Consider the following 22539-nt stretch of genomic DNA (forward strand, 5'->3'; position numbering starts at 1 on the left):
TTTTTACTCATAAAACAGTTTTTCAAGTTGTGGCATAGTATATTCTGACGTTAAATAAAGCAGCAACAGCTAATGATGGCTGTTCCCATCCCACTTCCTCACGCCACTATATGATGAAACATCCTCCTTTCTTTCCTGCTTCTGATACATAGGTTGTTTATCACATTGTTTTAAAAAGGCTTTTTTGAAATTCATTTTCTAAACATTTGCAAAAGTTGAGTCTTTGTGTTTATGCCTCAAGCATCCCATTGTATGTTTTCAGCATACTTAATGTCCGGAGAGTTCATCCAACCGTTTCTATAGAAATTAGGAGCACCTCAAAAAGTTCTTCACAAAAATAATAATCTCCATACAATTAATTATGACATTACTAAATACATAGAGTATTTAACACTATTTTTGTTATAGGATTAACAAAATGACCAAATAGAGTAATTAATAATAGTGCGTTTTCAAAGCTTAACTAATATTTGTTGTTACAACTTATGGGATGATGATCGAATAATAATTAGACATCTCAAATTTAAATTAAAATTTTAAAAAGTATTTTTACCTCAATATAGAACTTTTGGTATAACCGGATGGAAAAAAAGAAAAATCTGTCTGTTACAAAACCACAAGTTTAGTGGCAATGTTGATAGTGGAAGTCATGTTGAATTGATTTACATGGTTGGATGTAGTGACGTGGCGTTACCTGAGGCGTCGAAAGACGCTGATCGGCGCGAATAGTGAAGTGGCAGTTTCAGAATCACGTGTCTGTACCGGAAAAGTGGTAACCTTTTTGCTCTCACCGAAAACCCTTCTTCACTCCTTCTCCACTATATTTCGTCTGTATGAAGTAAACAAAACATATTAGTATTCCATCTCTATCATCCCTGTTAATCGAACTATTTTTAGGGTTTCACTTCTGATTGATATGTTTGCTTTTGAGGGATTCATATACCTGACCCAATTTCTGGGTGTTCGTTTTTTACCCTTTCAGACTAGCTATATTCTCTGAAAGGAAGGACCATAGATATGTCTTTTACCGTGGAACTGTTCGCTCAAATGAGTCGCAGGAAAAGGAGTAAGAGGCATTTCGCCTTAAGAGGTTCTTACCATTTTTCTCCTTTCTTGATTAATTTTATGGATGTTCTTGTTTCTTTCGTTTTGTGCTTATTTTTTTGTTTTCATGCATACCCTTTCCTTGAAATTGCAGAATGTAACAAAAAGTTGGAACTTTTTATGCACCGGTGTTCTTCATCATATGGTCGGTAGATCTTGTAACTGGTTGGGCTATTAGAACTGAAGTAGTAAATTGGAGGAGATAGTTTTATAGTTTAGACAAGCTAGTTAATTTGACAATTTATGTGCCTTTTGGTTAGATGTAGGTTTGAGGACTGCTTATGATTTATAGGAAGCTTAATTACTTTAATTTTTTACATGGAGAACTTGGGCAAGAAGAGAAAGGGAGTAGAAATTTCAATGGTTTGTCAAAAAGATGAGAGTCTATTGACAGTAGTCAGGTCACATTTATCGTTGGAGGATTATTCTCGAAGGAAAAAGAAATCTAGGGAAGTTGTCGTTGAAGATGACAACTTTTGTAGGAAGAATGTCATTACTGGAGTAGCTACTGCCCCGTCTTGTGGGAGTTCACGTTCACGCTCACCTGGACGAGGTCTTAAAAGGAAAATAGGCTGTCTTGATTCAGCTACTCGATTGGGGCGGAAGAAGAAGATTGAGCAGGATTACGAGATGGGAGATGTTATTGTACGAGGCAAATTTGGGTCTGTTTTATTATGTCAGAGAAAGTTGAGTGGAGAAAAACATGCTTGTAAGACTCTGCTTAAGGGGGAAGAGATCATTCACCGTGAAGTTGAGATTATGCAGCATCTCTCTGGGCATCCAGGTGTTGTGACACTGAAGGCTGTGTATGAGGATGCTGAATCTTTTTATCTTGTCATGGAACTTTGCTCAGGAGGAAGGTTGCTTGACCAAATGGCTAGGGTTGGGCGATACCCTGAGCAACAAGCTGCTAATGTGATCAAAGAGCTCATGCTGGTTATCAGATACTGCCATGAGATGGGTGTTGTGCACAGGGACATAAAGCCTGAAAATGTCCTCCTTACAACCTCTGGACAAGTTAAGGTTTCAGACTTTGGGCTAGCTGTGAGAATTTCACATGGTAATTCAAGATGACCTCCTCTATTTGAATTTGACTTGTCGGTATTGTTCATATTATCCTATTTAGTGTGCATGAACCGGATACCACACCTGCCTACCTATTGTTGTCTGACTAGCTGTTTTTAATCTTAGGCTGAAATTGTTAATTTGTGCTCCTCAAGTGCGGTGCTTCTTGATCTGCATTACTCCTTGCACCCAAGAAAGATGACCTTATATGGAGATTCAGAAACATCTTTGTTTGATTGCCTTTATATACAATTATTTCCTTTTATTTTGCAACTAAAATATGCTCTTTAGAAAACTGGAATCACTTGTCCACATATTTTCCAAGTTTCTTAACTTTTATTTGCAGAAATAGATTGGAACATTTCAAACTTTACTCGAAACTTGATGGGAATGAAATGTTGTAGAGAGTGCATTATACCCACCTTCAATCTATCCTAATGTGCATTCAAATATGTCATTTTCCAGTATACTCCTTGTATGTGCGGTTATTCCTTTTTTGCTAGAAGTTGACTTTACCTCTTAAAAAAATGGGCTAATTCATGATAAATTCATGTGTATCTTCACTTTTTGCACCATTTCCAATTAGATTCAATCAAAGGACTTCTGAATTTTGTAAAAACTGACAGTTCTTATCTTAAACCCTTGATTTTTATCCCTACCCTTGCTTGGTCATTTTACTGAGTGTAGTTTGGGAGGTGTTTACCTCAGATTATGCACATGAAAGACTAGAAACATTTTGGAATTTGATGCAATGTTGGATGATGGTTCTTTACATGTTGGTCTCAACTCTTTGTATCCAGGATGTTAGCTATGTTCATGTTGTCTCTTGTGAGCGCATCATTAAATTTCTATTTTGAGTCATTCTAGATCTTCTTGGAGGATCCATTGCACTAAACTGGGTGAAGCGGTTTTGTGTTTGTGTGTGTATGTGTGTGTTTCTTTTGTACGTTAATGATGTATACAAAATGCTCCATTCTTTATTGTGCTCGTAGGTCAGAGCTTGACTGGAGTAGTTGGAAGTCCAGCTTATGTTGCTCCTGAGGTTCTGCTAGGTGATTACACAGAGAAAGTGGACATATGGAGTGTAGGTGTCCTCCTACATGCACTTTTGGTGGGCTTGCTCCCATTTCAAGGTGATTCTTTGGAATCTATATTCAGTGCAATTAAGGAGGAGAACCTTGATTTCAGTGGTGGAGCTTGGGCATCTGTATCACAACCAGCTCGTGATCTGCTTTCTTGCATGATGACAAGGGATGTCTCAGCAAGGTACAGTGCTGACGAAGTACTAAGTGAGTAGCCTTTCAGATCTCTTCTATTCTCAACTTACACCTTATATTCTTTTATCATTTTTTTAAATTGAAATGTGATCATCAAAGAGAACTAGGACTGGATGAAGTGCTTTGGATCTACCTCTGGAGCATTATTTAGCAGCGTCTGTGAGCCTTTCAAGTACAAAGGGAAATGTGACTGATTATTCGTCTGCTCTGTTAAATGACAATGCTGGTTTTTCTTTTAAACAGGTCTATGCCTATGCCTCATCCCACCTTGGGGTGCACGGAGGGTGATAGATTCTATTAAATATATAAATCTTCAGCTGAATACAAGTTCCCTCATCTCACGAATTGGAATAGGTCTTTATTTTATCCCTGTTAACAAGCGATAAGTTATGGTGTTGGAAATGCATGTCCAGAAGACTCAGGTTGGGTTAACTATAGTTCCTTTTATCACGGAAGCCTCAATGGTTTTATCACCACAAGAATATACTTTGTCAAAAATCCTGGTGTTGATGGACCACTCCTGTGTTTTTTTACATGTACATCCCTGTTAGTGACGGGTAACATAGTTTCTCTTTGACATTCTTGCTCTGCAAGGTTCTCCAACATTATCTGTTGGAACTTTTTGGATATGGCATAGAAGCATGGAGTTCTGATCAATTATTCAGTTGAATTTGCTGGATAATTCATATATTGGTTATCGTAATCATGCCCTGAGCAATTGAATATATCTGGCAGATTGTTTGTTTCCCTTGGATAATATGCTCAAGTTGGCATTCACTGTAACAGGACCATTAATTGCCTTGTTAAGTGGGCCACTTTGGGATTTTGGGGGATGGCGGGGCAAAAACTACCTGTGAAGTAGATGATATATTTCTATTTTCAGTATATCTATCTTTGCTTTCCACTGTTTTTCCGAATAACCGCATTGCACTAATATCATGACAAGCAAAAGTTGCAAATGTCTATATCACACCGTTGTCTGATGTCTCTTTTAAGACTTTGATGATACCATTTTTCTTTTCTTACAGGACATCCATGGATTTTGTTTTACACTGCACCCACATTGAAGAATCATGCAAAGCCAATTAGAAGCCAGCTAACTGCTACTACTAGGATAGAGCGAGAGACGAGAAACTTAGCCTTCAGCTCTCTCAGTGATGACTTTGGTTCAACTTTAACATCTGGTAGTTCGTCTAAGATGCCTGAAGGTGAAGACTCTGGTTTTATCGATGCTCTCACAGTTGCTGTTTCACACATGAAGATATCAGAGCCAAAGAGAAGCAGAATATGCAGCCCAGCCAGAACAATCGATCAAGAATGTTCTCCTAACATACAAGCTAACCCACCTCTGTACAGCATTCTGACCGGTATGACCTTTCCTGCAGCAGCATGTAGTGTTTGCCCTTGTAAAGGTATCCTTTTGAAGCCCATTGATTTGACTTCCCAACTACATGAAGTGGTATATGGTGCACTGATCTCATTTAACCTTTGGCTCTAGAATAAATCATTAATAAACAAACCTGTCAGATCATACTCGACTAGTTTGGAGTTGCTTCTGTCATGTGAATTCATAACATGTCTAACTTATAAGTTAGAATGTGTGTGTGTGTGATTATGTAAATAAGGCGTGTTTTCTGACTCATTTCTATTGGAACGTTGTAAGAAAATCTTCAATGGTGGTAAGATATAATGCATTTGTAATCCATCTTGTTTAAGATTGGTGCTCCATGTGAAAAAAACAAGGATTCACTGTGAGGTTTTTCCAAAGATAAGTATTTGTTTTGGCCTTCTCTCTTTGAAATGCCTAAAACAGTAGCACTATCTCTGGGTTTGGATTCAAAATCATCCATGTGGAGGTCCATTATGTTTATCAAGGTGCTGCATTTTTTATCAATACACACGGAGACATTGTACTACTGATGCTGCCTCCTAGTCTATTTGCACTTGTATTTGAAGATCCTAAAATGTTGGGATCAAACAAGAAGTGGAAACAACTTCAGATTTGGTATTGTTCACACCAAAGCAAGTCATATTACTGTTTATGGGATTTGGCCTCACTTTTCAGATGTTGAAAATGTCAACTACGGAAACAATCAAAGCCCCACTACTAGATCAAATATTAAATTTTAGATAAGTTAAAAGCTAAAAATAGATAAATCGATCAAATAAAATGGGAAATGTGTCCATATCGAAGTGGGGCCATAGGCAATGAATATATTATGTTGGACGACCTAGCTGGACCCATGTCATTCATTTGAAAGTTAGGTTTGAAAAATATAGTATAAATGTGTTTCCTAAATTTAATCTCAGATAATATGGATATTTTTCAATTTTTTTAATTAGTTAGTATTTAAATTTATATAAACATAGATATATATAATGTGTTTGTGATGTATTTGCAGGCAGCCTCAATAGTTTGGCGTGGCACCATTTCCACCACTATTCACTTTGAGTGTGAATATCTTTTTCTTTTCAATAATTGTGATATTTTATCTTCTGATCTCTATTTACTGTATGTTTGTAACTTGTGAATTTGTTTTGTTCCAACAAATGGAAAAAAGAATTGAGTATTTAAAGCAAGAAAACAATTACAATTCCAACTACCATCTTTTCAATACTTTCGGGACATCAAAACTTTCAAAAAGTTAGATTTACGGCCAACTTATAACGTTATCGATATGTAAATCTTCTTAAAAATATAAAATGGGTAAATCATACAATTATATGTATTAAAAGAGACATGAATCTGACAATGGAGCCCCTTAGGAGATCTCTCTTTCATATAATTAATAATGATTCCAAAATGGCCACTAACTTTTACTGTTACAGTCATTTCAAGGACCCATATGATTTCTTATTCTTCTTTCATCAAGAGGACTAGTGTGCAACATCCCAATTGCACCTACATAACTAACCTATGTTTTTGCCAAAAATATCGGCATGTCTAAATTTCTCACATTTGCTTTTACTATAAAATTAATAAAAACATAAACAAACGACATTTTTATTTGTTTCTCTTTTCTTTTGGATACATACACATTCGTCTATTACAAACTCAATTCTTTTTGAAGGCTTGGGAGGCCAATGTTTCTTCTCACAAAAATATTTTGCGAGATGAAATTAGGATTTCGGACTAGAAATATCAGTATATATCCATCAATTTTATATGTACATTTTAAGACAGGCACAGTAATGTTATGAATGGGAGTGAACATTTCACCAGTCACTAGAAGTTTCCATGCCAACATCCAACTTTTATTCTTATATAAATGGACAAGAAAATGAAGAGTTACCAGATTACCCAAAATATAATTTACACACATTAACTCAAAGGAAGAAAGTGGTCCATACTCCATACTCCATTAGAGAATAAATTTGATGTCTACATTTATCAAAATATACATACTATGCCTACTCCATGTAAAAAAATAAAAACTTCATTAGTCCTTCTCTCATGAGAAAGAATGTTTTGGACATTCCAACTAGTTAATACAAAATTTTAGAAGTGAGGAAAGCTTATGTAGACTTACCAACAAAAACAACAAGATATACGGTGTTATCTGGAAAGGATATTGTATATGTAAATCTGACCCAATTTAAAAAAGGTAGAGAGACTTGTTTCGATATTCAAACAAATTTACCAGAAATACTTAATGAGTATATGAGGATTAACCCCTTTCCCCCCTCCCTAAGACTTACACCTGTTGAGAAATTTTAATAATTCAATGATTGGAAAAGAGAATTAGCAACGAATTAATCCACAGAATAGTACTGTGCCCATTACTGCACAGCCTGTAAGTAGCCTTGAAAATCTTTTGAGAAGCCGACAAGTATGAGATAATTCCAAGCATCCCCATGTGAGATTTTCCCTTTTTTTCCTCACCACTCCAGCTTCTCTACTTGCTCTGCTACCTTCCTTCAACTTACTGTCACTTTCTTGAGACTGTGTGACTTGTGAGTTTTCTTAAGAAAATTCTCTGTTGTGAATTCTGTTTTCTAGTCTTTCAGCTTCAAAACATGTGGGAATCAGAAAATGAGTCTGTTAGTGGAAGAGATTATGGCAATGGAGTTCACAGTACTAGCAAGAATGGAGTCAAGACTGATAGTTTTGAGCAAAAAGGACAATCTTGGTATGTACTACTTCTTTAAAATGGCTGAAATTATTATGGTGACTTGTTGAAATACCTCAAACTTGTGTGTTCTTTGAATAGGTATGTAGCAACTGATATCCCAAGTGACCTTTTAGTTCAAATTGAAGATGTAACTTTCCATTTACACAAGGTGATTGATTCCCTATAACTCAAAACACTTGAAATTTCTATCTCATATCTTATTCTTGTGGAAAATAATATGACTGACTAGTTTCTCTTTGTTTACTTCACTACTGAATATGTATATTAAAAAAAAAAAAGTATCCTTTGCTTTCTAGAAGTGGGAAAATGAACAGAATCATATATGAATCAAGGGATGCAGAATTGAACAAGATATCTTTGAATGAGTTACCAGGTGGACCTGAGGCATTTGAGCTAGCAGCAAAGTTCTGTTATGGTATTGCTATTGATCTAAGTGCAACCAATATTTCTGGATTAAGATGTGCAGCAGAGTATCTTGAAATGACTGAGGATTTAGAAGAAGGCAACCTTATATTCAAGACTGAAGCTTTTCTCAGCTATGTGGTTTTATCTTCATGGAGAGACTCTATACTGGTGCTAAAGAGCTGTGAAAAGTTATCACCATGGGCTGAAAACCTACAAATCGTTCGAAGATGTAGTGAATCCATTGCATGGAAAGCTTGTGCCAATCCAAAAGGAATAAAATGGCAATATACTGGTAAGCCTGCAAGTGTTTCTAGTCCGAGTTGGAATCAGATGAAGGATTCAAGCCCGAGTAGAAACCACCAAGTACCTCCTGATTGGTGGTTTGAAGATGTTACCATTCTCAGGATTGATCACTTTGTGAGAGTGATTACTGCAATCAAGGTAAAGGGAATGAGACATGAACTGATTGGCGCTTCCATTATGCAGTATGCAACTAAATGGCTGCCAGGTTTAATCAAAGAAGGATCCGGATTGGCGGAAGATGGCTGTAATAGCAGTAATAGTAATGGAAGCAGTAGTTGGAGAGGGGGTCTCCATATGATAATAGCAGGATCAGGAGAAGAAATACCAACTGTCCAGGCCAAAGATCAAAGGATGATTGTTGAAAGCCTAATTAGCATACTCCCACAACAGAAGGACAGTGTTTCATGTAGCTTCCTTCTTCGACTATTGAGGATGGCAAACATGCTTAAAGTGGCTCCAGCTTTGATAACAGAACTGGAGAAACGCGTAGGCATGCAATTTGAGCAGGCTACGTTGGCTGATCTCCTCATACCTTCTTACCATAAAAGTGAAACCATGTATGACATTGATCTCGTCCAGAGGCTTTTGGAACATTTCATAATTCAAGAGCAGACAGAAAGTTCAAGTCCTAGTAGATATCCATTCCACGATAAACATATGCAGGATGGAAGTCAAAGGGGTACAAATCTAAATGCCAAGATGAGGGTGGCAAGGCTCGTTGACAGTTACTTAACAGAAGTATCTAGAGATAGAAATCTTTCCTTGACAAAGTTTCAGGTCTTGGCAGAGGCTTTGCCAGATTCAGCAAGAACATGTGATGATGGACTTTATCGAGCAATTGATTCCTATCTTAAGGTATTTTAATCTAATCCTGTCAATTTATTGTTGGGTGCATCCTTAATTGATATCCTTAAAGCCATTGCTGTTGAGCTTGTAGTTTTTGATTTATCATGAATGTAGTTTGCCTTTCTGTTCTGAACTCTCAATGTTCCAATATTAGCCTGCTTACATATCTTAATAGTAAACTTACAGTTATAACAAGTGGCATGGTTAAGAATTCTAGAATGTTGTATATGCTAAAGATCAAATTGATCACATAGAAGTAAATCGTCTGTAAATATTGAAATTATGCTGTCTGCATCATAGAATTCTAGCCCAACATGCTTATCCTTTTAACAGAAACTCACTCACTGATATACAACATAACAGGCCCATCCAACACTCTCAGAACATGAAAGAAAGAGGCTTTGCAGGGTGATGGATTGCCAGAAACTCTCTGTTGATGCTTGCATGCACGCTGCTCAGAATGAAAGGCTCCCACTACGAGTGGTGGTGCAAGTTCTCTTCTCTGAGCAGGTGAAGATAAGCAATGCAATAGCCAATATCTCTCTCAAAGATGAAGGGGAAACTCACTATCAACCCCTGGTATCACACCATAAGTCATTGCTTGAAGCAACGCCACAATCATTTCAAGAGGGATGGACAGCAGCCAAAAAGGACATCAACACTCTTAAGTTTGAACTAGAGACTGTGAAGACTAAATACGTAGAACTCCAAAATGACACGGATAACTTACAGAGACAGTTCGATAAGATTGCAAAACCAAAACAAGCCTCAGCATGGACTGCAGGTTGGAAAAAGTTGAGCAAGCTCACAAAACCGACAAATGTAGAAACACATGACATCAGTAGTCAGATCCCAAATGCTGAACAGACCACAAAGCCTAGAAGGTGGAGAAATTCCATTTCCTGAGAAGGAAAAGGCTATGATAGAAGACTACCGGTTACAAGACTACCTCACAAAGTCATTATGTGTTACCTAATATTCAAATTATCATGCTTCTCATATCACAAGAGTAGTTAAGACTTTCATTTTCATTGTAGATAGAAATTGTGATAATAGCACAATTTATTATAGGTTCTCTAGTTTTACTGGTGACTGGTTTCTCTATAATGATTGTACCATCTAAAATTTGCATTCGGAGGTGCAGTAAAACTGGTTTTGCTTGGTTTCATACCACCACAGACATGCAGTTGACTGATTATTATTCTGTGGCTATCCATAAAGAATAACATGAATATAAAAACTAATTTGACCAAGTGTAATACAGACTAATGTAGTATTCGATGTCAATCGAGAAGCCATAAACTAAATGAATAAGATGCAGCTTCGTATCTGGTCTCTCAACAGTATGTAGTTCATTAGAGCCAAAAACTTAGTGAGGTAACTTTCAAGAAAATACTTGATTACCACTAAAGGTGCTCCTAGGTTAGAAAACTGTGGTGAAATGGAATATCAGAAGCATTGCATATCTTTCTGAATCAAGTCACGTCTTAACCAACATAACATGGCAAGTAGATAAGAAGGCAACATAGCATGGCAAGTAAGTTTAAACTTCCAAACAGATGAAACAAGGAGATAATGTAACAAAATATAAGAGGTCTAATTTCAACTCAATTACATTAAGCATCTTATCATTCTGATGAACAAGGATAAAGACGGTGTTTGGGTCAGCTTGTGCGCGGTTCGACTAATCTCCCATATATATAGTATCTACTACCTCTCACCAACACAATTGTCGAGTAAATCAACCTTAGGAATAGCTTTTATGCATTGGAATGTAGCGAAGGAAAATTATTGTAACGAATTTCCAAAAGATCAGTTGCTACTTGATTACCTTTAGAAACTTTCGGCTTCAATATTAGTGAAATGTAATGAATAGTCATGTAAGCAAAAGAAAAAAAAGTATCAACCAACTAAAATTGTAATGACAGAATTGTGGAGTAATAAAGAAACAAGCAAACACAAACTAGAAGATCTCCAATTAAAAGGCTTATGATGGATGAATAACTTAAGTAACATACAAGAATGACGATTATGTCATGTCTCAAATTAACTTGCCGAATCCCAAAAGCTAAACATAATAGCAGGAATGAGTGCTTTAGAGCTCTATATCTCTCTGTCTCTTCTACTTGTTCCTTCTTTCACTTTACAAGATTAGTACATCTGTCTTGGCGGACTTGTCTGTCCAGTAGTTGAAAGTTTCAGACTGATGGGATCGAAAGCCTTTCACTTTGAATATATAGTAGAATTGGTTAGGAATTGACTCCTTCATTGTTCTATGTACAAAATGGATGTAACATGGAAATATTAGAGGACAAAAACTTGGGAGCTACTTCCTCCATGACACTCACTAGATAACAAACAAGCTGGTTCATTGACATATATGTTGTATTCCTTAATTTCCAATGATGATATTCATTAAATGAATCTCTGTACTTTCCACTTATTGAAGGTATGCAAACCTCATTGATCTTTATGGCGTATATAAAGTTTGATGTTCGGAGTACAAGAACATATAAAGGGGTTTATATGATCTTGAACTATCTGTCTATTGCATTTGGGTGTTCAGATCCTTTCACAAACATGGCTCCAAAAGACTAACTTGCTAACAGATCACATTCTTGGAGTTTTACTGTTCTCCTGAGGATATGTGACGCGAAATTTAAAAAACTAGTGCATAAACAATAATAGTAACCACAAAGCTAAGCTAAACTAAGATGAGTGTCCAGTCCAACACATGAATTGTTATACATCAGAACACTTTTTTTCCTTAATAAATTACATGTTACAATCATGCTTGTTAAAATTAGTAACGCTTCTTTACCTCATTAAGATTAGTAAGGTAAGACTTAGTCTCCGTTGCATGTACTTATCCTTGTTGAGGATTTTTTGTTTTTGTTAGTAATAAATGTTGGGTTTTATTTGCCCTAAATTTCTTACCATAAATAGGTTTTCCTTTTAGGAAAAGGTTTTGGATTGACTAATCATTTTCTTGTAGGAAAAGGTTTAGGACTCTATAAATAGAGGAATGTTCCTTCTAACTTAATCAGCATTCACAATGTAGTCTTAAGGATTTTGAGAGTTTTGGTTAGAGGGAGAATTTGTGGGTCACAAGCTTGATACGTTATCACTTGTGTGAACCTCCCATGTATTCCGAGTGAATTGGTTGAGGTTGTTTCCCTCTGTATTTTGTACTCTCATATTTATAGTGGATTGCTCATCTCCTTTGTGGACGTAGGTCGATTGACCGAACCACGTTAAATCTTTGTGTCTTTTGGTATATTTCTCATTGTCTTCTTACTCGTGTATCTTTCGAGGTTTGCTTTGCTAGCTTCCGCGTTTACACCTGCTTATTTTCGGTCCTAACAATAAAAAGTCGCTAGACACGCCATTTCTTTTTCCTTTTTGCAGTTACTCTTTGGTTGAATATTAGGTTTACCCCTTGCTGGATATGCTTTAGAGATTAGACCATTAACTTCAGTTTAGGTAGGTAGAAAAGTTATGTTAGTGTAAAAATCCTAAAATACTAATAGGGTATACCATTTATGTATATATTTCTTTCTAAAGAAGAAATGAAAATTATAACCAATTGCACACTTTTACACCCTTTTCATTGATTTCACTATCTGAATCATAGCTTGCAATATATTCAAAAGAGCTGTGATTGTGAATGTTGACATGGTAGCCCTTTTCATAATAATACAATTTTGGTATGCTGAGTTATTTTGTTCAGCATTTGGTTAATGAGTATTAATTAGTCCCAAGAACTAACAATTTGTACTAAAAGAGGTGGGGCTCAATCCCATATAGAAGGTGAGATAGACTAAATCTTATGGATATTCTTGTCTATCCTATCTCACGTACCAAACAATCTCTAGGATTTAGTTACATCCATTAATGTTCAACACTTTCATTAATTTTTTCCATCATAAATGCAATTTAACTTGCTATTATTAGATTAACTTTCAAATTACCCACTAATTAGTATTATAAATAGTTACATATCTGATGATGGTATACAAACTTTTTAGAACATCAATGTAAAGAAGTTTAACCTCAGAAAACATTAATTTTTCTCATATGGAAATAAAATAAACCCATTTCCAGTTTGATAGCAGTGATAATCAAACATAGACATCAGTATCCATTCAACACAAGGTGCAAGCAAATATGAAAAGGATCACAAGAACACAGAGGAGGCAAAAATAAAAATATCTTATTACTAGTATCATTTAAAGTAGAAAAAGCATAAAGACAACACACACAGCAATAATAGCATGAAACACAAGGGTCCATCAAGCTCATAAAAAGACACCACGCTGAAAACTCACAAGTCTCCAACTACAACTCACCCATCCAAAGTGGAAACAAACCTAACTTCAAGACAAGATTTGATCATGTCTCTCCATCAGCCTTTTCATGATAAGCTTAGAGAGAAGGGCCCCCTTATTCAATGCACTTCTTCAACATCAATGCCATCACTGCCCTTTGTGGAATCAACAGAAAGATCAAAACATCATAGCTACTCATTCTGACCTATAACAGTGGGAGACTCTGACCCTGTGCTGGTGAGAGATAGCAAATACAACAGTTGCGACAAACTGACCCTAACATAACCAACCACAAAAGTAAATCATCATACAGTCATTCAATTCAAGGAACATAATAGGGTGGATGGTGGGACCCCAAATCACCAAATGCGCATGCATAGAATCCATGGTTTTCTCAAGATCTTAAAGGGTCCCCCTCATTTACAGCACTCATCTTTTGAACTTTTAAATTCTACTTTCTTAACCACAAAAGCTAAAAAAATAATCATTCCTCGTCGACCATAGACATTCCCCTTTTTGTACCCCTTGCAAGTAAAAGATCAAAAGAATCCCACTAAATCTTTTCCTCTAGTGGATAATAATACTTGTTGCACTGTAGGACTGATGAGGATGGCAAAATGCTTCACAATTTAACTACTTTCAACCAAATAATGATATATGGCTTTTCTGTACTATCCAAGCAACTGTACCCCTAAAAAGTCATAATGCTACTGTTGTAGGGGTTGGATACTAGTCTGTTCTTTAACAAGAGGCTGGGGGATAATACTCTTGAGGGAGCTCACATCCTAAGGCTTTGGCTTTACCCCTCAAAGACTTCAAGTAATTGATTGCTTCATCAATAACCAACAATGGGTCCTTGCTCTTTATCCCAGGAATCAAGCTCTCAAGAATCCTCAAGGTTTCACGAATTTTAACTTTCCTTTCCCTAGTGCTCAAACTGGAATCCTTATCCTTCCCACTAGAAGGAAGAGAGCCTCTAACACATTTTGCTTCCACATCATCATTGGGCCATCTAGAGTCTATGTATGATGATTTCTTGTACCCACCATCTAGCAATCTTTGCCTTTTGCATGTGCCATCAGAACTGGCAACTTCTTCTGTAAGTTCCACAGACTGTTGCTCATGCTCACCGCAGCCGCAGCACCCCTGTTTTGCACAAGGAGAGCGATCTGTGCTAGTTACTTCATCATCCTCACCATAAAAATCATTATCTTCGTCGCCTTCAATGTCATCAGAAGAGAAAAGCAACGCATTGATCTCATCTGTATCTTCAAGCGTATTACTTTCTTCACCATTAACATAACTTTCATCCGATTTCTCTCCAATAACGGGCTTCACTTGAGATCTTTGCTCTACTACAACATTCAGGTTCTCATTTTGATGCAAACCATAAGCACCAAACACTTCTTTCGGTGTAATAATTTCATCCTCAGCAGGACGACCTTGACTAAAGAAGAATCTAGTTTGATTTCCAGATTGATCACAAATGAGAAACCTCTTCTGAGGATTTGTAGATGCATCAGTTGGTGGGGCCTTAAACCCAATCAAGTGAGGCAGAAAGCATTTAGTATCACTTGAATACACATTTTTGGTGGGAACTAAGTTTGGCCGCCAATTGACTCCATTCTGACAGACTTCCATGGAATTCGGCAAACAAGGTACAAAGCATGAACGCCTAGGAGAAACTGCATTTGCAGCACATATAGCAGGGGTATACAGAGATGGAACGCCTAGGTGATGTCCAGGTTGCAAGAGTGTAGTGGCATAACTCAAATTTGGTGAAGTCCATGCAGGATCCTGCTGGTAATATTGGAGCTCGCTGGTTGTAACCATCTAGACAAAAGAGAAACCTAACATGCATAATGTAAGAAATTAGATGGAAACCCATAGCAAAAAGCAACAGAAGTTTAACACAAATAGCAGCAGAAAGACTAGATGCATACCAGTGATATAAATTGTACAAATTCCACCTTTAATATCTTTAAGGACGCAAATAACAAGAAATTACTATAAAGCTGGATTTGAAACAAAGGTATGAACTCAGAGCATCTACGTCACAGGCTTCAACAACTGACGGAAGTATTCAGCCTGGAAAGCGAAAACAGACTGTAAGTTTGGCAGCTTTTCAATTGCATCATAGAAGCCCACAACTGAGTAAAACAGTTAAATATCACAGTAATTATCCATAAGTGAGGCAATAATATAGAACGAACCTGGCAATTCTCCAATGGTTGAAAGCATGCTATAAACCTGACTCTAATCGTTGCTCTACCCGTGATTCCATTCTCATGCTTTAAGGCCCGAAATCTTGTTTGGCTTGCAGCTTGGCACACCATAACTACTTTTAACCTTCCAATGAAATCAAAATCTATGCCAAAAGACAATATCTGAAGCCCAAGAGTAATAGGTAACTAGCTTTTGGAGGAAAATGGAGACTACAACAAAGGAGAAGCTTGAGGAAATTGCAGTATGAGAAAAGCAATCTGAAAGACCAATAATGAGCACAGTGATGACAAAGTGCAAACAAATCAAAAAATCAGGACTCCGAGGATTTAATTTGATTAGCAGTTGCCTATCTTTCAGCTAATCCTATAGATTTATCAAGAAAAAAGACAAAACTAACTGGTTACAGTTGATAGGCAGATGAAGAGAATGGTGAGACAAAAAAAATCTGGTTTAATCGGAGAAATGACTTAAAGGATCACCCTGCAATACAAGTTCAAGGGGATGACACAGCAAAGCACATCAATTGACAGACTCAGCCACCGCATTTTGTTACTCCTTTACACAACAGAAGTTTTCACAGTTGTGGTATATTGTCGATAGGAAGTTAGTGCACCTGAAAGATTTGGCAACATATGTATCAGAGTCATGAACCCGAACAACTAAACAGTTTGCAATGTAATATCACCAAAATACTTTAGAGAAAATAGAAGTGTGAATTACTAGACAGTGATGGTTTTTAACCCACACAATGTACCTGAAACCTATCTCTTATTCCATTTCATATGAATAAAATTCAAAAAAAAAAAAAGCCAAAAGGAATTGAAGGGATGTGGAGTAACTTAGTCACTAGGCACAAATCGATCAAAATCAATAACCAAATCAAATCAGACTCCTATATCAGGGCACTATACAGCTCTATATGAGTTCTCATGAACTTAAACACCAAAACCTTAACTAAATCCAGATATCCTTTGCAATAAATATAAAATAAATAAAAAGAAACAGAACTGGTGTCCTCAACACTAAAACCATAAGTTGAAGGCCAAATCATGCAAGAAACCCCATCAAGCAAATGCTTCTGAAAATCTTTCGAAGAGGCAAAAACACACAAACACGGGGAGATGAAATCAAGAATTCAGAAAAAACATGAAAAAAATGATAATAAGGGGTTTTCCAAGATAAGATTAAAAAGATATCCGAAAGATCCTAACCGTCACCAAACCAGATAAACAAAAGGCTCATAATTTAAAGTATCAAGATTACGTAAAGAAACATAAACAGTGGTGCAAAGTAAAAAATTCTAGTGAAAAACGTAGAATGAAGAGATCCAAGACAAGTGTAACCCAGCAAGCAGTATGCAGAGAGAGAAGCAGAGGCAGAATGTAAGCAGGTAGAAGAAGAAAAGATAAAAGAAGTGATGCAAACATCCAAGAAAAAACACACATGGACATACAATCAAGAATTCAGAAAAAAAAATAACATCAAGAAAACCTAAAGATGAAAAACTGATAATAAGGGGTTTTCCAAGATTAGATAAAAAGATATCCCAAAGAACATAACTTTCACCAAACCAGATAAATCAAAGTGCTTATCATTTAAATTATCAAGATTATGTTAAAGAAACATAAACAATGTCTAAACTAAGAAAAAAAAAAGAGTATCGGAAAACTTACAATGAAGAGATTCAAGACAAGTGTAATTGAGAGAGAAGAGGCAGAATGTTAAGTAATTATTGTTTGAAAGTAGAAGAAGAGCAGGTGAAAGAAGAAGTGATGTAATTTGGGAAGGATAGCGTTATATATACGTTCTAATGACAGCTTTACCCTTCATTACAATCATAAATACAATAGTATCCTTTCCTTTTTTCTTTTTTTTTTTAACGTTTGAGTTGAAATACCCATTAATAAAACAATTATTGATATACTAATCAATGTCTAGCATCGGTTTTGAAAATTAACGTGAATGTTAGGAATAAAACAGGGAATTGTTTGTTTATATGTTAAAAAAAGTGATAAATAAAAATAATAAATTATTTTGAGAATAAGTAACAAATAATAAAAGGGAGTAACATTTTAAATACTTTCTTACCATTATCTTTGTATTATAATTTAATGTATAAGAGTATTTTGAACTCAAGATTCAAACCAGGCTAATTGTCTCGCATAAAGTGATCAAATTGAGTAACTATAAACAACAACGTGCAACAAAATCAACAAAAATGATGATTTTGCAATCAAGTATAATTATTAGCAATGATTCTATTCAACCAAAAGAAAATGTGAATTATATATTTAAGTTGTGACAATAAAACATGATGAAACACACACTTAATTTAGTCCCTTGTGCCTTTGATATTTATGAGGATCATCATGCCAGTATTGATTAACTTTAAGGACTCCGGCCGTGACTTTAGGAGGCAATGGGTATTTAAGGTCCATTAAACATCATTAGAAAGTTGTGCAGAAAGCATAATTGTAAATTGAAACGCTTAATTACTACTCCACATGATTCCAAAAGAGAAAATAAAATGATTAAAACCATGGGGTTAAATAGGACTTTCAGCCAAAGCAGGTTCAACCACTCGCTATATATTATATTAGATTCAATAAGTAATAATCGACAACCACTTCATATAATTAAGTAATTTTTTAAATAATGGATAATCATAAGAGTAAATTTAGGTCTGCACTTTTCAAGACACAAAGCAACCACTAGCATCAATTGAAGGGATTTGTTAGTTTGTTGCTGATTTACTTAGACATTGTAACAATTGGCAGTGACACAGAAGTAGAGATGTGTAGAGTTGTGAGACAATAACAAATTAACATGACTGAAGGCTTACCAGAGAGACCAATTTGATCTCTAAATGGCAATTGAGAGTATAAAAAAGAGGGTGGTTGGTCTGACAGCAAAGTACGTAACAAACAACAAAGTACCTTTCAAGATGAGTGTATCTTACTGTGGAGAGCCCTAACCATTGAGGGGTACTGATGATAAGGTGGGTAGCTAATGATTGATGTGGTAGACCCTCAGGGTGTTCAAATGCACCTATTTGGCCACAATCAACTGGATCTAAGATGGTGGGGCTTCTTCTGTGCCACACTAGGAATCAAAGTTTTCATGATATACAATGGAGACAAATATTACTCCACCGCTGGACTCGTCAAAACACCACTATCTCTAAAATTATCACCTCATCTACTTGTGGCCTAAAGCAAAGTAATGAGGTCATTCCAGATTGCTCATTCAAACTCCAGGCAATGTCGCATGGACTAGAATGGTGCATCAGCAAAGGGATAAGATATATCATAGCTAATAAATGGGAAGGCTGGCATTCCTTGCAAAATGACACATTCAGTGATTAAGAACCTGGTATTACAGTATGACATAGTTATCAAACACTGCCTGACACCAGCTACAAACTGGAAAATTCCTCAGACTATCATGAACATCAAGAGTTGCCTCACAGATAATTACAGGTCTTTCGATTCTTAACACTGCATAAGAGCTGGGATTGATCCTCCTATAGTGTACATCTTATTGTTGTTAAATAAAATCCCACCCAGCATACCCTTCAAGAGAAGGGAATAACGGGCAAGACACAAGGGTACACCAAAAAGACAATCACCCTCACATTCTCATTCCCATCGTTTCCTCCTAGTTTGTCAAATTGAGTTTCCACCAATTCTTTTAAGCTGTCAATTTTTGTGATGAAACTTTAGCTATTTACATAAGGCAATAGGCAAGCATATAGAATGCGACAAGGAGAATAGTACCCCATATTAGTTGGAGTTGACCATACAAACTCTTACATCCATTCCATATTATATTTCATTACTAACTAATTTGTCTTGCAAGGCAAATTAGTAGTCTCATAGAAGACCATTATCCAGACAAAAGCTACAAAGCATTTATTATTGCCATAATATGTTTCAACAAGTTGCATTAGAGCAAAAGAGTACATGAGCAGTACTGATACCCTCAAGCTGTCTACTGTATAGTGTACAACAGCTCCATCGGGAATGCCCAAATGTTAGCAAATTGCTCATTGTGCACCTAGGACTTCAATCTCAAAAACCAGAACTGAGTTGGGCTGAATACCCCATGCTGGAAATCCACCAGCACCATAAGCATAATCAGGGGTGCACTGCAAAATTGAAGACATCAGTTTAAACCTCTCCTTATAGAAGATCTTAATACATAAAAGCCTACAAACTTTTTTCATATATGTACACAATTATAGTAAGATTAATACTCTTAGGAAGAATGCAATTATTGTATCATCACCATTCTATTATAAACTTTGCAGCCAATCCCATCAAAAAGATGGAGATGATGTGACCATGAAATGGGCAGTAATACGAGGCAGAAATTGAAAAACGAAAATTAGGGGGAGTTATCTGAAACCATCAATCCACTTTAGAGTGTCAATTGTAGAAAACATCATAATGTCTACTAATAAGCCAGTCAGCCAAAAGGATAGAGACATTTTAGTGAAGTGAAAATAAATCAAAACTCAATAATGTAAAATTACTAGGAGATATCAACCTCCTTATTTTCCAATTGACTCTTAGTTTTCTGACTATAAACCCATAACTCAATGGAAGTCTAAACTTCATAACATGGATAACAAAAACATAATTAACTCCGTGATTGATTTGACTTCAACTGAGAATCAAAAGAAAAGAGAAGGCATTTACCGTTAATCGAGCAACTTCTCCCAATTGCATGCCCAGTACTCCTTCATCCCATCCTGTAAATAAGGAGACATAAGAATAAAAGAAATGCAACCTGAGAGAACTGTCACTATGGTCTACAGCGTTCTCCAAGTTTCTCCCTTTGAAGACCCCAGAAGGAGGTGGGGATTTGTTCATAATGGGCACATGTCGGACAAATATAGAAGGATCTAAAAATGCCACTACAAAAGTTCACCACAGCCAAATTTTACTTCGTAAGTCAGATATGAGCTTTTGATTTGATAAAGAAGTGTTAGTTTATCCAACATTAATCTGGTATCACTCAAGCCACCGAAGAATCAGCTGAACTATATGTGTGCTTCAAGGGAAAAGATATCTTAGCTCCTTCCATAGTGTCTTTTCTAGAATGATAGCAAGTTGATTGTCTTAACTTTAAGACCTACCATCATTTGCCAACAAATCTATAACTCTACATGAATCCACCTATGTCACATTTAGAACTCTTTGACCACCAATGTAGTAAGCTTTTGTTTGCTTTACACAAGTGTAAGTTCTCTTGCACTAAAGCTGTCCAGTAAAAGAGCTATAAGCTTCCGGACCATTTCTATGGTCAGAAATTGAGTTTGAGAGAAATTTAAAATGACAATTGAAATCAATAAGAAAATTAGTGGGATCACTACTATAAGTTCCATTCATGGTTAGTCCAATAGAAGACTACTAAATTTTCCAAATTAATTGTCCAATTGAATACATTATCACACATTTACTTATAACATACTAACGCATAAACTATATAAATCGAGATATAAAGGAGTCGTAAGTACCTTTGATAACTTTGCCTTGGCCGATCTTGAAAGAGAAAGGCTGCTGGCCTGGATCCTTAGTGCTGTTACACGTACAAATTAAGCAAAGATATATACTACACATAACCCTGCATCAAACTTCATAAATAAATAAAAAAAAACAGTATACCTCCAGAACTTCTGACTCAGGTCTCTATCTTTCCCTGCAGGCATAGAACAATAAAAACAATATTAACCAAAAATACTACTAAAAACTGTACTTAATAAAGAATCAAACTAAATCAAAGATCCGATTCATCTATAAAGAATAAAAACAGACTGAATTAGAGATTAACTAGTTTGATGCGATTAATCCCTTGTGAAAAGAAAATGGATCTTTTTCTTCGGGGAAAAAAAGAAAGAGGACTCACCGTAACCAGTGCAGTGGACGGTAACAGTTTGACCAGGCTGCGGTTTGGGGCCATTTCCGGCTCTGATAACTTCCTTCTCCACTCCCATTTTTTCCGGTGATTTTGATGAAATCTCCGACTTCGTGATTTAGGGTTTGATGACTGAAACTGTAGTGCTTGTCAATTTCAAGGGTCAATGTCACGTGATTCTCGCGTGCGGCAGCGGAATATCTTCGTTACTTTCCTTTTTATGCCCTTTTTTATTTTATTTTTTTTTATATATGGGCGGATTTCTAGCTTGTTCAGGAGAATAAAAATTGCTCCTTTTTTTGGAAAAAATGCGTAAGTATCTTTTAGATTATGATCGAAATTTAAAAGACATATTTAATTAAATTAAGGTTTTATTATCTCTAAACTTATATTTTTTTAGTTTTTTGCACCTTTTCAGTTTACGTGGTATCTATATATTTTCCACGCGCTTCAATTATGTAGAATACACGGAGTGTGTCACGTATGACAAAAAATATATAAAATCACCAAAAAAAATAAGTTCAAGGAGTAATAGGACCTTAGCTTAGTTTAATTGTGTCTCAAGATTTCGATCACAGTTTAGGAGGGTACTTGTGTATTTTTTCTCTTTTTTTACTTCTTCTTTTGTAGGAGTTTTGGCTGAAATCATCCCTATCTTATGACCAAACCTAAAGTATATCCTTTTATTATACAAGTGAAAAAAAATATATCCCTTAATTATTTAAAAAGTTGCAAGATTTATCCTTTTGTCTATTTTTTTTAAGTAACTCACGTCTCAACAAAAAATGTGTCAAGTCGAATTAATATATGTTCACATGATTAAGCTAATCAAGTTAGGCGAGTTTTTTCAATTTTTCGAAATTGAGGGTTTAAATTATATTCATACAAAATATATTCAAATTCTAAATATTCTTTGGAAAAAACAAATACTAC

The 22539-nt window shown here is 35.9% G+C and overlaps 3 protein-coding genes and 1 pseudogene across 3 annotated transcripts; 2 read left to right on the plus strand and 2 right to left on the minus strand.

The window, feature by feature from the left end:
• Positions 1–563: 563 nt before the first annotated feature.
• Positions 564–4950, plus strand: LOC107008249 (annotated as a pseudogene).
• Positions 4951–7129: 2179 nt separating this feature from the next.
• On the plus strand, positions 7130–10313 carry LOC107008114 (root phototropism protein 3-like). The gene is made up of 4 exons (XM_015207031.2): positions 7130–7576; positions 7658–7727; positions 7859–9142; positions 9497–10313. Exons 1-4 carry the CDS (start codon positions 7464–7466, stop codon positions 10037–10039), a joined length of 2010 nt encoding a protein of 669 aa, XP_015062517.1. The 5' UTR covers positions 7130–7463; the 3' UTR covers positions 10040–10313.
• Positions 10314–13325: 3012 nt separating this feature from the next.
• LOC107008031 (transcription factor bHLH143-like) lies at positions 13326–17477 on the minus strand. Its single transcript, XM_015206920.2, has 4 exons — positions 17361–17477; positions 15675–16300; positions 15405–15549; positions 13326–15311 (listed from the first exon to the last, which is right to left on the minus strand). The coding sequence occupies exon 4, from the start codon at positions 15292–15294 to the stop codon at positions 14203–14205; it is 1092 nt and encodes a 363-aa protein (XP_015062406.1). The 5' UTR covers positions 15295–15311; positions 15405–15549; positions 15675–16300; positions 17361–17477; the 3' UTR covers positions 13326–14202.
• Positions 17478–19463: 1986 nt separating this feature from the next.
• Positions 19464–21818, minus strand: LOC107019273 (peptidyl-prolyl cis-trans isomerase FKBP12). The gene is made up of 5 exons (XM_015219831.2): positions 21598–21818; positions 21357–21390; positions 21209–21270; positions 20388–20440; positions 19464–19834 (listed from the first exon to the last, which is right to left on the minus strand). Exons 1-5 carry the CDS (start codon positions 21683–21685, stop codon positions 19733–19735), a joined length of 339 nt encoding a protein of 112 aa, XP_015075317.1. The 5' UTR covers positions 21686–21818; the 3' UTR covers positions 19464–19732.
• Between the last annotated feature and the right edge of the window lie 721 nt (positions 21819–22539).

Source organism: Solanum pennellii, chromosome 1, assembly GCF_001406875.1.
Source record: "Solanum pennellii chromosome 1, SPENNV200".
NCBI classification, from domain to species: Eukaryota; Viridiplantae; Streptophyta; class Magnoliopsida; order Solanales; family Solanaceae; genus Solanum; species Solanum pennellii.

What these genes read in the sequence shown, in the direction of transcription:
- LOC107008114 (XM_015207031.2), top strand. Translation starts at nt 7,464, where the DNA reads ATGTGGGAATCAGAAAATGAGTCTGTTAGTGGAAGAGATTATGGCAAT. An exon ending in GAGCAAAAAGGACAATCTTG is followed by an intron (nt 7,577 to 7,657) that starts GTATGTACTACT and finishes TTCTTTGAATAG; the next exon opens with GTATGTAGCAACTGATATCC. An exon ending in TAACTTTCCATTTACACAAG is followed by an intron (nt 7,728 to 7,858) that starts GTGATTGATTCC and finishes AAAAAAAAAAAG; the next exon opens with TATCCTTTGCTTTCTAGAAG.
- LOC107008031 (XM_015206920.2), bottom strand. Translation starts at nt 15,294, where the DNA reads ATGGTTACAACCAGCGAGCTCCAATATTACCAGCAGGATCCTGCATGG.
- LOC107019273 (XM_015219831.2), bottom strand. Translation starts at nt 21,685, where the DNA reads ATGGGAGTGGAGAAGGAAGTTATCAGAGCCGGAAATGGCCCCAAACCG. An exon ending in CGTCCACTGCACTGGTTACG is followed by an intron (nt 21,391 to 21,597) that starts GTGAGTCCTCTT and finishes CTATGCCTGCAG; the next exon opens with GGAAAGATAGAGACCTGAGT. An exon ending in CTGAGTCAGAAGTTCTGGAG is followed by an intron (nt 21,271 to 21,356) that starts GTATACTGTTTT and finishes TACGTGTAACAG; the next exon opens with CACTAAGGATCCAGGCCAGC.